The sequence below is a fragment of the Dermacentor variabilis genome, chromosome 2, assembly GCF_050947875.1.
Source record: "Dermacentor variabilis isolate Ectoservices chromosome 2, ASM5094787v1, whole genome shotgun sequence".
Classification (NCBI taxonomy): domain Eukaryota; kingdom Metazoa; phylum Arthropoda; class Arachnida; order Ixodida; family Ixodidae; genus Dermacentor; species Dermacentor variabilis.
Window position 1 is genome coordinate 183,616,953 of NC_134569.1, and position 18,697 is coordinate 183,635,649.

General features: G+C 45.9%; 1 protein-coding gene across 1 annotated transcript in view; it reads right to left on the reverse strand.

The window, feature by feature from the left end:
• The window catches only part of LOC142570589 (scoloptoxin SSD20-like), a 35,956-nt gene that overhangs the window by 16,628 nt on the left and 631 nt on the right, over nucleotides 1-18,697 (reverse strand). Inside the window, exons 2-4 of the mRNA XM_075678960.1 lie at nucleotides 18,076-18,154; nucleotides 11,748-11,938; nucleotides 2,586-2,826 (exon numbers count right to left, since the gene is read on the reverse strand). Of these exons, the coding sequence (XP_075535075.1) occupies nucleotides 2,586-2,826; nucleotides 11,748-11,938; nucleotides 18,076-18,154 (511 nt within the window). The remainder of the gene's footprint in view (nucleotides 1-2,585; nucleotides 2,827-11,747; nucleotides 11,939-18,075; nucleotides 18,155-18,697) is intronic.

The window sequence follows — 18,697 nt, forward strand, 5'->3', positions numbered from 1 at the left end:
ATATATATATAAGGCCTTCACATAAAAACTTGGTATAGGCCTATCATCGAGGAACGTCATTAGTATTCCGGGTTGTGTTAGCGAGAATGAAAATACAGGCTTTGAGTTCGAGCATGCAGGCCGGCAGGTCGTTAGCAAGGTCTGTTGACGAAATAATTTGAATGAAGTCCGACCTTGGCCTTGGTGCCTGGCGGACACCCATCTGGATTAATGAAATTGTTTCTTGGAAATCCTCTACACCATTGACCTATGGAGAAGCTGAAGATGCAGCCTTCGGTCTCCCAGTGAACGATGCTTAAAAAGACTGTCGTGTGTAATTGGCACAAGCGAAGTACGACTGTTCTCGAAGGCGGAAACCCTTTAAAACAGTTTACACCCTTTGGGTCGTAGCTTGTCCCCCAACAATAATTGTCATCTGTCTTGCCCGCATTTCCTTTCTTGAATGTTGCGAGCCCAGTTCTTCCAAAGTCGCGAACGACTTGCGCGTTATCAGCGTGCCACAGCATTCTTGACAGGAAGGTAGAGAGCGCTGAGTTTTCGAGAAAGGAAATGCAAACAAGGTAGATGATAATTATTGTTTAGGGCCAAGATAAGCCGTCAAAGGGTGTAAACATTTTTAAGAGTGAAATAGGGTTAAGTATCTCGTCACTTGTTCGAAGCGGCGCAATTAAGATATGACATCCTGCACTGCCGATGAATGCTTACAAGCGCACGGGTTAAATGCGCGGTCAGCTATTTGAATAAGGACCTGTGCGACCTTTCCAGTTCCGTATCTGTTCATCAGTTTTGCCGCAAAGAGCAAGCACTTCCTGGATGTACGTCAGGTACGACTAGGTGCAAACCTCAACGCGCAATGTGAGGTCTTTCTCCGCTGTACGCTGGCAGCCAACAGGCTTGCCGAACTACGGCTCTAGCTTCCGTTTCTACAGCGCCTAGCTGGTGCGCACTGCCTGAGAGCTCTCCAACCAGACCCGTCCCGTATCCTTGGGGCAGAAGGCCAGGTTAACTAGCATATAGGAGCCAGGCCCCCACTCTAGTGCAAGTTTACGCGTTCGTTCATCTGAAGCCAGTTTTTTTAACACCAGCGCTTCCAGTGCTGGAAAATATGCCTGTATCTCACCACTGCGCCACGGTGACGGCAGGCGAGGCGATTAAAGTGTTTGAAGCGTTCTCGCTTTCAGTGCGCTTTGCAGTGGCAGCCAAAGAGGGACCACTGCGTAACTTCGTCTTTACGTGCAGAAAGGCCAACACCTTCACCAACAAGTTGCAGGAAGAAGAGAGTTATAAAATAAATCTGCAGGTTATTTACAAAAGCTCAGGGACATACAAGATAGCAGGGTGAGTCTTCGCGAACCATGCAGTTTGTGTCGTTATCCTAGGCCCTGTCTTAGTCTCCGTGACAGCATTAGAGCCACAACGACCATTCTAGAGGCCCGTCATTCAATTGGCAGTGAACTACATTTCTCCCGCTTCTGCCTTTCCAAATGTGGAGCTGAGCCGTCTTAGACGCCCTGTCTATGTGTGACAGAGATTCGTTAGGACGTAAGAATGCTACGTGACCCAGGCGTAACAGGTATTGAATGCGGTAGCGTCGAAGACCGAAACCAACCTTCGCTGAGATGCCTAGACGCAGCAGGCAGCCACAAGTGCGTCTTAAAAATAGTACTCTTTTCGATTGTGCCTGCGATGGCATTCATATCTATAGAATAACAAGCACGTGTTCTAAAGGAGCGTGATTGTAGTAACCTTCAGCAGCACGACTTGGGAATAGCTTGCATTATGTCAGTTTCTGTGTTTCATCGCGTATAAGAGTCAGGTATGTAATTTAGGTAAGCAAGCTCAGATGGTAGAACAACACCTCTCCTCCCTGGAAAGGCGTCGGTCCCAGGTTGGAATCCTCGACCAGGAAAATTTTTCCCTCAACTGTGAAGCTTTCTTTCCGAGAAACCCATACGAGCTTCCTTTGAATCTTTGCGCTACGTTCGGATGGGTGAGAATTCTTCCCTTTCAATACTTAGTACTTATTTCTTATGCTCGATGTGTATATTAACGTTTTGTCATGTGCAGTCTAAGGTCTGTGATCGTCTCGAACTGTTTTACTCATTTTGCGGTTGCTTATTGCACTGCCTAGTTACTCGAGGCAAGCATCCTGTAAAGCTCTTGCTTAGCAGCTTTTTGTGCTCACGATAACATTTTTTGTCTCATCTATATGATCAATATAAATGCTGAACGAAGCGAAGAAGGGAAGTGATCGTTTTGCGCGACCACCGTCACCTTGGAAAGCCTGGCTTATCGTGGAATATACTGGTACGTTAACTGCACCCTGCGTGGATATCGGCCGCACAGCTGCAGCTCGAGCTGCCCAAAAATGTGCGAAATATGTATGAATGCTGTGAGTGGAAGTGGTACCAGTGCGTGCTCAGACCTACTTTCCGGAAAAAGGTGGACGCTAGGTGCTCTCTCTTTTCTTCGCTCAGGGCACTCGCAAAAAGCGTTCTTATAGCCAGCCAGGAAGATTTACATTTCATCTCATCACCATCATGTAGCTAGATAACACACCTGTAGTATTATATTTGGCTGCTTACCATGCCCACGCCGCTGGTGATGAGGGACCCTCCGGAACCACCGATGCACATTTCTGGCTTTCCGTCCTTGTCGAGTACTATGGTGGGCACCATCGAGGACTGAGGACTTTTTTTTGGCGCGATGAAGTTCACGGTCGAAGGGCCTACGCCGTAAGCGTTGATTTGCCCCGGCGTTGAGAAGTCGTCCATCTCGTCGTTCAGGATGAAGCCAGTGCCGTCGGGCACCACTTGGCTACCAAAACTTGCCGTAGAAAGAAGTAAAAACAACACAAAAAGAAAACGACGCTTTTACATACAACTAAAATAGTCGTTTTTTGTTTTTGTTTTTTTGTTTTTTTGGTTCGCACGGAAATAATGCATCTTGTGGGTGTATCTCGGAACATAGCCGTGCAAACGTGAATTTTATTGCGACGGATTGTGACAGATTGCTCATTTGAAGGCCTTACAACTCTTGATGAACAACAGTTAGAGTTTGACGAATTATTCCTATTATGGCACGGTGAGCTTCTTCAAGTGAGACCACTCCTGCCCGGATGAACAAACGCACTTCTGAGCTGCGCCTTTCTGAAGGCTGCGCGCAAGACTAAACTTAGCTCCCATTGGATCATTCTTTGCGATACAACGCCGCGATCTATGTGCGCGGTACATGAATGATTGAGTAACGCCTTCTTACCACTACACAACGATATCAAAATAAAACGTGTGAAGTCTGGTTACTCATTAGAAAGGTTACATATTTGAAGTATGATACAGCTGTTGGGCATCCTATGGTGTAATATTTATTTGTAAAGGGCCAGTTGTGGTCACAAGGGGCGAAAGCAAATCGGCATATTTTTTTTTCTTTTTTTCTGCTGACCGAGTCTCTCCTGGACTCTGCGTGCCGACCGCGGAGCAGCCACAATCGAGCAAGCGCGAAATTTCTGCAGATAAATGATACACTTGTAGGCCTGAAGACTCACGATGAGTCCAGGCTTGTGTTTGATAGATTATACGCGTATACGTATTATTGGCGGTGTCGGAACTGTTTGCGTTTGAATATATGCTGATAGTAAAAGCACGAAGTCTAGAAATGCGTTCCGGTAAAAAAGGAAGCATCTTGTACGTCAGCAGACAGAACTGAACAAATCGGCACAGCATGCGCCAGCTTGCCATCTGTCGGATGATCGGTAAAAAACTTGCCTTCCTTTGGGCCCATATCAGACAGCTTTTAAAGCCATGGCTGTTTCACATGCGCATTTCCTGTGAATTAATGCGTATATATTTTCTGTCCTGCTTCAAATAGACATTTGGTGAAACCTAGCGTTTGTGTGTCTTGCCTCCTCCGTCCGTCCGTGTCTAGTTTTCGTGCTTTTGCTCTGTCGCAATGTACCAACAAGCCCAAGAAGCTCTCGTCGGCATTAAGCTACATTTGGGAAGACAATATTTGTGTTAGTAAAATAGTCCAGTTATTCATAGACGTTCATATTACTGTGCCACGATACATAAGCTGTGTAGATTACGTCCAAAGTCTTGAAGTCCTTTACCGATTCTGTCTCACTCACATACACAACGTCAGCTCTGAGCATATTCAAATAACCTGCGCATTCCCGCAGAGGACTGTTAATTTTCTTTTACTCCGGAACTGTTAGACGAACTTACGCAACCTTTTTTCGTGCAACGACCGAGTGTCGTGGCGTGACTGGTACCAAATGTCGGTGAACAGCCAGCGAAGCAAACTGCGTTATATTCCTGAAATTTTGCTTTGAAATACAACATCAGTTATAACAAAAGTTACCTTGCGGATAACTCACACGAATAGACAACTTCATTCGCTGTTTTTGTAGCCAGGTAGCCCGTAACGTTTGTTTGCCATGTCGCGTATTTACATGCTCAGAGTTTGTACCGCTGCATCTGTGAAAGGCTGGCGGCGTTATCCTGCAACACAGCTTGCGTGGAAGCCTCGAAGCGGCCGTTTGGCCAGGGCATCGGTGATGAATGATCACCAAGAAGAGCCGGCAAACAGAACTCTAGCACCTCCGACGAGGGACGCGCAGTCTCGCTTATACAGCTTACATGTCTTTGATGCGCCAGTTGCTCAGATTGGCATACGTCTGCGATGTTTCTTTAGCGAAGCGCTATGAACTCTGTGAACCAGTTTAAACTGGTGCGAACCACTGTACCTTCCGTTCGGGAGATGAACACGAATGTCTGAAGTGTAGCCCGAAGCAAACAGCAAAAGAAATCTGTGGCGATTTAGAGGTAAATTCGAGAGATGTGTTTGTATTTCGTCGCACGTCTTTGAGGGCTCCGATCTATGATTTTAACCGTGTTTGCCACATTGCAAAGTGTTAATTATTAACTTGAAAATCAGAGAAGTACTAGGGAACCCGTATGGGTTATTCCTTTGTAGCATTAGCTGCTAACGGGTGGTTGTCTGATCTTCCCATTATTAATTACCTCTCTCCACCTCGCGGGTTTCCGCAGAACCATTACGTCAAAATTGCAAAGTGTTGTTCAGGACCTTACTCGACGCGCATCCTGCCTCTACGAGAATCAGCTGACGAAGATCGGGAACAGACCGCCCCGTCAGCTGCACTCTTATATAGAGAGTTTTAGTGCGCAATCATTATTTGCCCAATTACGCGAAAATCCGTCGGCGTGACCGAATGATGGTGCCGAAAATGGCTGGCGGCCCGAAGAGTAAGCACACAAAATAATCCTCAGACTGATGCCAAACTTCTCAGGGAGGTCCCGGTAAACAAAGTAACCCAAAGTCTCCGAAGAGAAAATTTGGTACATTTCAGCGTGGGTGGGGATCGAGCCCGGGCGTCCGTGGTGTGAATCGAGCGCGCGGTTCTGGCTGACGGTTCTGGCTGACGAAACCTGTGCCTGGTGCGTGCGTTCGTGAGCACGTTCACGACGTTCGTAGGTCTACAAACGGTATAATGCTTTCGCATTCCCACGTGTAGGCAGCCTCAAGTATCTGCTGAATTATATCTATGGATACTTTAGGGAGAATTTGAGAAAAATAGCCGTTTTGAAATGAAAGTACGGTTGGTTCGGAGGCATGCCTTCAGGAGTGGCGACCACTGGGCAACTGGTACTAATTTGTCGTTAATTAACAAAAACGCAATAATTAACTTTTCAACAAGTAATTTTAGCGGGCTCATCACAATTTGCAAATGGAAGCGAGTTCTCCGTACAAACCATATCATCTCTTGTATGTGGAAAAACGTGATTACGCGCGGGACTATGGAGCGACTAATTTCGGCTATCGGAGCGCGCGAAACGGCCTTTTCCCCGACCGAAACGTAGAAAGCGCATTTATGGTGTTTTGCAACGTCGATTTCTTCACACACACGCACGCACGCACGCACGCACACACACACACACACACACACACACACACACACACACACACACACACACACACACACACACACACACACACACACACACACACACACACACACACACACACACACACACACACACACACACACACACACACACACACACGCACGCGATATACCTAAATACCTAGGAATGCCTGAAACTGTAACGTAGCGACAACGAAAAGTTACCGCGGCATTGCATTTGTCGCTAACCCACGCCTGCGCGTGTCAAAAGTCTGCGAAGTCCGTGACTGGGCGCGGCATGCAGTTTCGTCAAACTAAAGCTGGGGCCGTGATTAGAGCGCCGAGATGTTTTAACGCGATAGCGTTAGAGCGTACGCTCGACAACAAGCCCGCCTACTTCAATATATAAACAAATCACAGCATTTTTTTTCTCATGTATTTCTGGAAAAACTTTGTTAAATCGGGTTTAATGCACGCTAGTTTTATTAATTCAGCTTGATGACGACATTGATCCGTACTTGCCGGGGAATGGAAATTTCTTCTTTATATCGGGAACTTCGTAAATTCTGGTTGCGTTAGATCGAGTTTGAATATATATATATATATATATATATATATATATATATATATATATATATATATATATATATATATATAAATATTCACAACCACGCCTATACCCCATCCCGTCTCTCTCATACTTCACACTCGTCAAGCTTATATCAAGATATAACCGTCACGTTGGAATCTGAGAAGCGAATTTTTCGCTAGCTTCCAGTGCACACGGCAAACACGGAAGCTCCTGCCACGTGACCCACGTGACTTCGCGTGATACTGTCTCTGGGATAGGCCCCTTTTGCTATGGCACAGTATCCAGGGTTGTCGCGCCGACTAGAGCGGGCTCATTCTGGAGATAATGTAAACTGCACTTTACACTCTTAAACAAATGTGCACCATTTGGGTCGTATCTTGCCACACAACAATAATCATCAGCTGTCTTGCTTGTGTTTTCTTTCTTGAAAACGCTGCTTTCACTAATTTATTGTCGAGAATGCTCTGTCTTGCTGATCACGCGCATGTTGTTCATGACTTGGAAGTACCGGGTACGCAGCGTTACAGAAAGGAAATACGGACTAGAGAGATGAGGATCATTGTTGTGTGGCGAGGTACGACCCAAAGGGCGTAATTTCGCTTAGGAGTGTACTCGGCGAAAGACCGGCAAGCGGATGCCCCGGACCCTAAGAAAGCAGGCACAGAAAAGTATACTCAAGGCAATCAGTTCTGTTGTTCGTGATGTGCAATTGCGGCAGTGAAAACATTTAGACATCATTTGTTTTATCCCTGCATAATTCTGTAGAAAACAAGGCAAAGCAGCCTGGACACATCTTAAGGGTACTAAAGATGCTAGTGCTGCCCTGCGCGTGAGCTAGTCGCCGAGACAGCAGCGCGTCCATCGCCAGAAAGTCAGGGAGAGTCTGGGAGTCCGCTTGGAAAGGTTTCCGTGGGCCACCAATGCGCAATGCTTGTTCATTTGGTCCGTCCATGATCACTCATATCAAATCTGTGCACGATAAATGCCGACCACAAGTTCTGCACAGCAAGGTTTTGCGTAAGAAGAATTTCAGTTTAAAAGGCCTAAGCTGGAAGCAAAGTTCGTCATGGTTGGACTTATGTCCAAGTAATTTTCACAAACTGGCGAAAAAAAATTATTCGCGATAAGCGACTACACAGGCTAGAACGACTCCGGTGATGGCATGAAAGGGGATAAACCGTGTACCTAACTGATCTTTCGACTCCACAAACGGTCACTGCCTGCCATTCGTGCGTGATAAGCTGTTCCGCTCGTGGACAAGCTTCTGTGGCAATAAAGGGAAAGGAAAGGGTGGTGCGGGCGTTACATGTGCTTGTGTTACAGGTGCAACCACGCCAAGCAGGCCGGCAGCATTTTGGCAGCGCTCTTGATGTCGCGGACAAGACGCTGGGGGAATCGATGCAGCTTCCACGCCGACGGCTTTGAGTTTGGCCTGACGCAGAAGGGAAAAACCGCAAAATAAGCTAAATGGTATGTTTTGCCTTACTTAGTTCTAAATAACGTGGTCCTGTTTTCTCTTGCTTAACAGTTTAGGCCCATCAACAGCAGAGATACCGATGAAAGTAATGATATTTAAAATGTGTCGCATACATCTTGAAACACTTCCGTTCGAGATTGTGCGGTAAGCTTCAATAAAATGAGCAAGATGTTTTACTGAAACGAGTCGGAGGCTAGACGGCAACATATGTTTGCTCGGTGTGAGTATGTCGTCATATGCAGTGCATTCACTCCTTTGATTCTTTATTACAATGTGTCCCACCAGGCATAAGTTTCAAGTGTTTTGATTGGTGCTTTCAAGCCTGCTAGCATTAGATAATTTATGTTCTCATATCTGACGGAGCTTTCGCACGAAGTTCACATCTGCAAACGTGACAAAACTCAGTGCGGAATCGGAAATTATTTTTCTACGCTGCATCTGTATGATCCTTGTGATCATTAAGATTCAAGGAATGAGGTCAAATTAATTTTGAAGAAAGAGTAAATAATTAATTAATTTACTTATTTATTTATTTACAAATATTGCTATCTCATTTTCAGACTGCCGAGATGGGTTACATAACTTATGAACACAAAAATGTCAACTAATATGGTTAGGCAGTTCTTCCTGAAATTGATTAGTAGGCAATGAACGCAAAAAACCATGTAAGTTATTCCATAATTCAACAGTGTGTGCAAAAAGAGAGAACTTAAAACAATCTATTATTGGAACGAAAGGATCTATGTTTAATAGGTGAGTACATCGGGTTACTCGCGCAGGAGGTGTGATTAGCGAGATAGTTAGTTGATAGTTCATTAGTCGTTAGTTAGATGTTAGTCGATCCGTGTACGACATTGTGCAGCAGGATTAGACGGTCACACGTCCGACGAAACGAAGATGACTCCAATGATAAAGCATGGGCGTGGAATGACGGAGAAAACAAACAGTCGTAACAACCATAGATAAATCTAACAGCTTTTTTCTGAACGAATCCTAATTTCGAAATATTCTTTATAGGATGAGGCGACTAAACTACAGAAGCATACTCTAAAACATCTCTAATTATTGATTTCTTGGCCATAAGCTTGCACTCTTTAGAGCCGTGTTTTAAAGTTCGTTTTAGGCACCCTAGTTTTCGCAGCGCTTTAGAGAAGATTATATTGATAAGATTATGCCAAGTAAGGTTAGTTGTGAATAACTCCGAGGTATTGAAACTCGTGAAGTTTGTTATTACTGTAACCTTGAGTGCTGTACGTGAATTTTAGGGGCTGTTTCTTGTTACTAAAAGTGATTGCCACAGGTTTGCTGAAGTTAATGCTCATCTTCCATGTGTTACTCCAGTCTGAAAACGATGAAAAAACGTTGTTAAGCAGTTGTTGATCACGAACAGCACGAATGTCGGATTAGATCGCCCAATCATCTGCGTAGAGACGTATTTGCAATTGTGTGTTTCTGGCAACTTCAATAATGTCATTAACATATATGATTAGTAAGAGTGTCCCGAGAACTGAACCCTGCGGCAACCCTGATATGATTTGAGCTGTAGAAGAGGTTTCGCAGTTCAAAGTGACGGATTGGAATTGGAGGTGCAGGTAATCGGATATCTAGCCAATAATTTTATTACCAGGAAAGACTGCAGGAAATTTTATTAGTTGTTTTTATGACTTACCATGTTATATGCTTTTGAGTATTCAATAAAGTTAGCATAAAGCTGACCACGGTTATTTAGTTCTGTGGCTATGCCATGCGAGAACTCGAATAACTGCGTTGTTGCGAAAAATCCTGCTCGAAAACCATGCTGCTGTGGGGACAGAACGTTTTTTACCGATAAATACTGAATGATGTGCTTATAAATAATGTGCTCGAGAGGTTTGCAACACGTGGGCAGCAGCGATATGGGTCTGTAGTTAGTGATTAGCTGTTAGTTGCCAGATTTGAAGACAGGACAGATGTTCGCTTGTTTCTAAACCCGAGGAATGGTCGATGTCTAGAGGGTTTGCTAAATATAACTGTCAAGTACCGGGCGTTCCATTGAGAGTATCACTGTAAAAATTTGTTTGGCCCTCCGTCAGCTCCAGAACTTTTTAATAGTATCAATGATTAGCAATACGTTGTGGACACCGTTGTGAAACGGAAGTTGTGAATTGGAGCCTTCAAGGGTTAAACTAACAAAGACGAAAGGGCAAGACTTTGTTATCAGAAGCGCTCTTTCTTGTGCGCGCTTTGCCCCCGTAGCGTTCCCTTCACTGCCGCAGAAAGTTGCCTGCTAGTATAGCGAAACCGTGCTGCTTAATGCCTGTCGAAAAAAGCGCCTCTTCCTCTCGGCAATCATTATCTTCATCTAGCATTGGTACGGACACTTCAACCGTACTTGTAGCGTTGGCGTCATGTCCTAGCTTTGGACGGCGAAAGCGAATAATAGGTTGCGCACAAACCATTGTCGATGATTTCCAATGTAACTGAATAGCCAAATGCTTATTAAAAGTTAATTAAATGAATAATGAGCTTGCAGGCGTGTATTTGTTGAAGGGAAGATATTTAGGTAGCGTTTACTCTTTCGTTACGTAATTCACATAGAACAAAGCCATGAACTGTAATATTTGAAAGGGAAGTAAAGGCGGCTATAGGTATAAGTCGGTTTGTCATATGTGCGTTGTCTGCAGTGGATAGGAAAAGAGAGATTGTGCAAAGGAAAATGTGCTTTTTTTTTCCGGCCCTTTAGAGAGCACGTCTCAGTGCCTTGGGGAAAGGATGGGGAACATAGAGAGGGAAGGAGAAAGGGAAGGTCGTCGTGGTCGAAGGCGGGAGACGAGGAACTCGCCCTTCAGCAATCAAAGCTTCAGACGCCCCAAAGGTCTCGCGACGCAGCAAGTGCCTCTCAAAGAGCTACAATAGTCCGCGTCCAGCAAAGAACACGCCTCGCCACTCGGTTGCGCGGAGAGTGTGGTCATTGCATCGGCGCCATTGTGTTTGCGATGAAAGTCGAACCAGCACAAAAAAGTGGGAAAAAAAACAATGAAAGCTATTCGAATTCAAATGGTAGCACAAACCATGGAACATGATTGCCAAAGTAAGCGAACAGCTTAGAATGGCAGGAATAAACTAACGACACTTACACAATCTGCCGCTGACGTCGACAACGGTGTTTCATGAAGGCGTAACAAATGATCGTCAGCGTGCTTACGCAGACGGCATGACAACGCTACGATGACGACGACGGTGGGACGAAAATGAAATAATGAAAGTGGAGATGATGAAGGTGTCACGACGACGGTAGCATGACAAAGGTGGCATGACCACAATGGAATCACAACAGCATGACGAACATGGCATGATCATGCTGTCACACCTGCGCTTCATTTGCTCGTTCACTCCACTGAATCCAGACACTATTCCGACCATTCGCTTTAAGAACAAATAACAGTAAGCTATAAAAAAAAACACTACGTAAAGGACAATGTCTATGCATCGCACCGCTCCTGCTGCTGGCCTTTCCCACTTCGAATTGACGCATTTGATTGCATCGCTGGCAACACTGCCACCAGCAGATAAGCCTAATATGGCTAGTTACTGAATAATCGACAGGTGTACTCTGCGTCACAAGATAACGCCGCCAACCTGACTGGTCACATTTATGTTCCTGTTAAGCCAGCATTCCTTGAACGGAATTTATGTGCACGCACATGCTAAAACTCTCTACTGTTGATTCGTATTAGCGCGCGCCGTTTCAAGAGCATAATGCTTCGATTTCGTACAGGTAGTTCACCGTGCTCGTTATGGCCACCACGTTGTCGTCCTTGTCCCAGTAGCAAGAATGAGAAGTTCCGCTATCCCTTCGATTTGCGTTGGTCATTCCATAGAAACGGACATCATCATGAGTTCTGGAGTCGTTAATCTTGGCTCTGGACATTTCGGCCGCTTCTTTCGATAAAAGCTCTTCTACCACCTGGAATTGGGAAAGATTTGAAAGTAAATGTATTGCACTTAACAACAACGGCTACAGAGTATCTAGGTACATAAGGTTAAGTATTCAGCGCGCAAAATTTCTACTTATTTGAACATTAAGGCTGCTGACAACTATAACCGTTCCCGACTGAAAGGTGGAATGATTGAATGATCGCATTGTAGTAATCATATCGACTACCCAGCTAAGCATTCTTGCATAAGTGGCAGAATAAGAGAAGAACATAAGCTTTTATTTAGAACAGGGGAAAAGTCTTTGCCCTGCGAGGGCCGCTTTCTCAGTCCGGGAAGCCGTGGCCACGAGGCATTTCCCGAGTCCGGACGATCAGATTACGCTAGTCATCCAGGCTGGGGCTTGAAAGCTGAGCCTCCCACTGCTCTTCGGTGAGGCTTTTGGTGCTTATGGTTCCCGGCGATCCTTTGCATCCCCACACCATGTGTGGTAGAGTGTTTGGTACAAAGCAGAATTCGCATTCGTAGCTGGAAGTGGTGGGCGAGATCCTGTGTAGCAAGGTTGCATGGACGTGACTATTGTTTTGGATTGTTTGGAGGTTGCCTGCTTCTCAGTTTGTTAGTTTCCGCTGGGGTGGCGTGTTCTTTTGTCTAGTCTGTAATGCAAGAGGATGTCAATGTGTTTCTTGGGTGCATGCTGGTTTCCCAGAGATCACTCTTTCAGTAGTGCCCGGTTAGCGTATCCTCGGGCTGAGGCGTTGACGGCCTCATTTCCTGCCAGGTGGGTGTGTCCCGGAGTCCAGATGATGTAGGCGCCTGGAAGGTGGCGTGCTACGGTACGGCGGAGGAATCGAAGTGTTTGACTAGAAATTCTACTCTTTTGGTTGTTACTGCGTGTGGATTAGGAGTCAGTGAATATAACGGCACCTTTCTTGTACGTCCAGAGGGCTAAATCGATTGCAGCCTTTTCTGCCGTGTCAATAACATTTCTTGAAATAGTTGCGCAGGTATCTTCAGAAAAGGTAGTATCCATGACGCCGACAGAGTGGGCTTCTATTCCCGCGTACCTCGCTGCATCGATGCATCTGATGTGCGAGTTTGCTCCATGCGCCTTGCTTAGGGCCCGGACTCTTGCTAGCTGCCGGTCTTTGTGGGAGATAGGGTGAACATTTCGCAGGATGGGGTCACGATGACACATTCGCGGAGGTCTTCCGGGATTATCTTCTTGATATCTGTTGGTCCTAAGCGTTCTCTCTATATCCCAGCTTTTTGAGGGTTGCACGCCGTGTTTCCGTAAGTCTTAAGCGTTACATTTGGTTTACCGTGCGTTGGCTACGCGGCGTATCATGTATGCCACTTGAGTCACAAAAGTTTCGGTAGTGTTGTGGCCCCTGAGCCTTCTTTCTGGATGAGTCGTCTTCGGTCGAGAATGGCGAAGAAGTCGACTTGAGGGATAGGGACTCCAATAAGAATGTTTTCTGGATCTGGAATTTCACCTATTGGGGGTGTTCCTAGAGTGTGGGCTTTAAGCACCAGGAGTTCACATTCATCTGGTGCACAGAGGAGTCCGCACTTTTTGAACTGTGTGAGTGATGGTGAAGTCTACGGCTTCCTGGAGGGCGTCTTGTTGATGTCATGGGGAATCACTTCGAATCCAGATTGTTATATCGCCGGCATACGGGAAGTACCGCATGCGGTGGATCTTATCAAAAACCTACGAGAGTTTCAGCATAGTGATATTAACCCTTTCGGCCCTGGAAGAGGAGCGATATAATTGAGCCTTGCGGGTGCCTTCTTCTACTACCAGAAATTGTGTTGTCTTGAGGTTTCCCAAGCTGATGGTGGCCATGCGGTTCTTCAAGAATGCTTGGACTTAGTTGTATGTTCGTTCCTCATAATCTGTGTACGGTGGGTTCCAGAGAATTGCAGCGTGTGAGACATTGTCAAATGCCCCCTTAAAGGGACCCTAACCCACCCCTGGGGCTCGGTGAAATAACAACAGCCGCGGGTAGCATACACTGCTGTGAACATCTCAGCCATGTTTTGCTGCCGTACGCGGTGCGTGGAGGTCGCAAGCAGATCGAGAAGTCACCTTTCTCTCAAACGCTCACTTTTCAACGAAAGTCATGTCCTCACTCTCTTCTGGACGCTTTATTTCGTCATCGTATACTTTATTTAGTCATTCCCTTAGACGGCTGCTATTGGCCGATAACTGACATCAAAGTGCAGTAGGCTACATGGCGTAGATACCACGGCCGCCACGAGTCCACTGGCTAAGTGCACTGCGGCTCGCTGCGGACAACCACCTATGGCTTATGTTGAGCGCGTCGTAGGAACCACAAGCGGAAGTTGTGGCGCCTACGTTAACATCCAAAATGAAATTTGAACTGTGCGCCACGGTGAGATTCAGAAGGCGGAACGTTATAGGCACGCCCCCTGTGCCATAGCCTTCACAGTGAAAGGCATTGAAGAAACAGCTTGAGCACAGCGGATGCCGTGTTTGATCGCCAATAACTCCGCTTCTGCTGAATGCATTTAAGTACTTTTTTGCGGCAAATAATTTCTACAATAGCTAAATCTCATTTGAAATGCCACTCTCCACTTCGATAAAAAGTGGATCAGGGCCCCTTTAATATCAGTTGCAAGGATGGCGCTCTTGCTGTGTTTGTCAAAGTAGTCAATGGGCCTTCTTTGAGTTGCAGGAAGATGTCTTGAGTGGACAAGTGTTGTCGGCAGCAGTAGTGTGTACTGCGGATGTGCGCTTAACACAGGGTAGCAGTAACCAAATGTATTCTTCTTTACTGCTGGTGTAAGTTTTTCACAGGTGTGTAATAGTCAACACGTTTTTTTTGTAAATGTTTAAAATGCTTTACAATTGGTTAGAGCAACATTAGCGCTTTGTTTGGCTGGTTAAGCTCTGCGCCAGCAGGTGGCTGGACCGTGCAGACCCATTAGGCCGCTCACGTACGTCTACGCTAAGGTTCCTTCATCAGCTTGAGTTTACGCCTGTACGCATCCGTCGAAACGCCCAGTTCACCTGTGGTCACCGGAATACCAGACACGTTCGGCGCTGCGACAGAATGCTTGCAACGCGCGCTGCTTCGATAGCTCACGCTCGGGGTCGACTGCCGAGCAGCTGACGGATAGTTTGGAGATGCTTCACGCGCTCGCTCCTGGAGAAACGAAAGCCGGAGACACGACGTGCCATCATGACGCAGAGCCAGTGAAGGGAAACTTAGCCCCGATCACTCGGCAAACTAATCTAAAGACATTGCACTCGGCGAACGAGTTAAGGAGAAAATGCATGACTATGGAAGAGGGCAACTTGTAATCGTCCACAGCTCTCTTAATATGAGATGCTTCACACAAATTGCGGTGCGAATGATTAGCTTTAGCTGTACCCTGCGCGTCTACAAAATTTGTCCGAACCGTTTCAGAGGCACTTTAGTCTTCCAAGTGGTTCGTGGGACGGTGCAGTACCATGTGCTCGTAGACATTCCCTGCGCATGGGGTCAGGGATGGAGGGCCCACGCTCCCAAGTCCTGGTGGTTTGTTAAGCTTGAGAATCACGATCACCTCGGCATGTTTCCACAATTCTGGTACATCCCCTGTCTCCCAAGTGTAGTTCATATGCTCGAGAAGGTACGTCGTCGCCTGTTGGTTTGGTCTGCGTAAGATTTTGTTGTTTTTGCTCCTTGCCGAGAGTGGTGTTCCGGGCCAGTTTTCTCAGGGCCGCTTGTTGTTCCGCCTGCGTGAAAAGGTGGTCTGGACTTCTTAAGTATCAAGAGTGGCTGGTTTGGTGTGGAGTTAACGAAGTGCTGTCGGTGAATTTCTGCTTAATCTCAATCCAGGCTTCTTCTTGCTCTGTTCCATCGTAGCTCTGTATTATTCTAGCAAGGTTCTTGCCAGATTTGAATTTGGACTGTGTGGTGTCGAAGCGACTTGACAAGGTTCCAAGATGTACGTGAAGTGAGAGTAGCTTGGAGACAATTGGGAGCAGAATTGGTTCCAATTTCGCCTTCCGAAAAGGTTGGCATACTCTTCGGCCTGCTTGATGATCTTGGCAACGAGCTTCCCGAGGGTTATGGTCGCTTAGCGCAAGCACGGAAGGACAGAAGGGGACAAGGGCAGCCAATGCGGCTGATTAGGGTGTCGATATTTGAACCGGATTTGTCAAAGTTCATAAAAAAATGTTCTTATAGAAGAAATGTAATGCAGAATTACATGTCGCTGGGTCAATCGGTTCGTATTGCTTAGTAGATCATAAAAAGATATGGTTAAGGATAACCTACAGACCTGAAGACCTCAAATTTTACGATGTAGGAAAGTTCAAACACTTTAAAGACTCAGAAGTTGCATACGCAAACGTAAAGGTGTGCGATAGAACCTAACAGCTTACAATATACGAAATAAAGAAGCAGAAAAAGAAGAAGAAAACAATCTTTGGAGCGACAAATTTTGACAGATATCAGTTTATGGTGTAGGGCGCCGAAGAAAAAAAAAACCAGCTTGAGCCCTGCGCCCCATAGGCTGATGTCTCTATGCAAGGTACGCATGAACGGTAAAAAAAGAAATGCATCTGACATGCTCAAAAGCAAAAAAAAAAAAAAACGTGTATGTGGCATGCGCGGGAAAGGTTATGTATGCGATCCCGCGCCCATGCCACACTAAGTGCATAGATTAAATAGATAGATGCCTAAACGATAATATTCGCGAACACGACAACAATGTACACAGAAGAGTTCAAGGGCTCTTAGGGATGCATTGCCAGGATTGCGATTATAAGCTGGTTTTCAAAGGCCGCACATTGATCGCCAAGCACCCAAACTAGATGACAAGAGAAATTAGTGAAGTGACAGAGATTAATTGCTTGATGGATTCTTTGCCTCCGTGCAGCTTCGATAGGGTTGTCATAAAATTAATTAGCTATGGCAAAATCTAGAGCTAAAAAAGTTGTATTTATAGGCAGGCGTTGCACCTGAAAAAAATGGCGCAACCCGCGCGTACCGCTCGTATCACCGCTTTAATACCTTCCACGTTTGTTTGATGATTCCTTTTTGCTTTCTTGTTTCTGCGCTTTTCCTAACCGAATGCACGTCATACATCGTCAACGCATGAAAGTGCGCCCTTTTCATCGATGAATTTCAGTTGAAAGTTCGCACTTGTGTTTGTCAGGTCTCCCGTCTTCGTTCTCTAGTTTATGCGCAAGCGCCTAACATCACGGAATAATAAATAACCTCGCCAGAGCTAGTGCTCGGATTTTATCAGCTTCGGCGATGCTACAGAAGTGCCAGCGGGACAGTGGGGATCCGCCAAAATTTTTAGACTAAGCCCTTTCTTCGATTATCGAATCCCGGCCACGGCGGCCGCATTTCGATGGGGGCGAAAATGCGAAAACACCCGCGTACTTAGATTTAGGTGCACGTTAAAGAACCCCAGGTGGTCAAAATTTCCGGAGTCCTCCACTACGGCGTGCCTCATAATCAGAAAGTGGTTTTGGCACGTAAAACCCCAAATATTATTATTATTTCTTCGATTAACACTGCGAAGAACGTTTTGAGAAATCATTGCAGAAGCGCCGCTATATAGGAGAATAACTCTCAAATCAGATTAAGTAACGGCATCCGCACATAAAGCGAGTTATGAACGGACTATAGTTAGCAGTGGAGGCAAATCTACGGCAGAGGGCTTTCTCAAGACCAGTGGCTACAATGTTGCGCTGCTGAGCAGGAAGTGTTGCGAGTGTGATTACAACCACGGCGGCCGCGTTTCGCCGGCGTGCAAAGCAAAAAAAAAAAGCGCTCGTACACGTACATTTCGGTGGACGTTATAGAAATCGATGCCATCAAAATTAATCCGTAGTCACGTTCCCCCCACCCCCCCCCCTCTACTGCGAGCCCCATAATCAGATCGCGGTTTCGACATGCAGAACATCAGAATTTCTTTTAGCTCTGTCAAGGTCATCCGAAGCAAAACGGAGCCATGCAGGTATAGGCCCATGCCGAAGGACGCTTCGACTTAGTCCCAGAATTTATTTATAGCGCTGTCAGTTAAAGCGAAGGATAAAACAGAACTGACCCCAAAAATGGAGCCGGGAAGTTAACGAAAGCGCTGAACCACGCAGCAATAACATAAAAAGGATATCCCAGTGATACTCCCCAGACCTACCTCTGCGACGCTTGGTTCCATTGTTTCATCTCCAAGAAGTGCTCTCTTAGCGTATGCAAACTTAAGAGCCTCGATGAACCTGCGGATCAGAAACTGTATTATTTTATCAGCGAGATACTCATACACTTAGTTTTCTAGAAGTGTTCCAGTGTTTTACGATCGCAGCACTTGATCTGCTTGCGGTTAGCTATAATTAATTCTATGGCTCGCTACAGGACAGAGAGCGGTAACGCTTTCAGCACAGCTTTAAAACAGCGCTAATTAGCAAAAACACTGTGTTTTGTAACTTAGTACGGTTATTATTTATTCTATATAGCCCTAGAGACCCTCTCCAAAGAGCGTATTCAGAGACATCGGAACAAAGAGGGGTGCTGCACGGTTGACCGCACTTTGCGGACATAAGAAGAAAGCGAAGCAACTTTTTTTAACCAGGGGTGAATTTCTCGGTGCTTGAGTATGTGCTTCGAATTAGGCTGTTTGCCACTTTAGGACGATGTATGGATCTGGAGTATCTGTTACACTGATGTTCCTTCCCCAATTCATTTACGTGGCAGTTACCTGCCTGTTCCTTTCCAAGTAATTCATATCAACGTGTGCTATTGGCTGGGTTGAAGCTCGATGT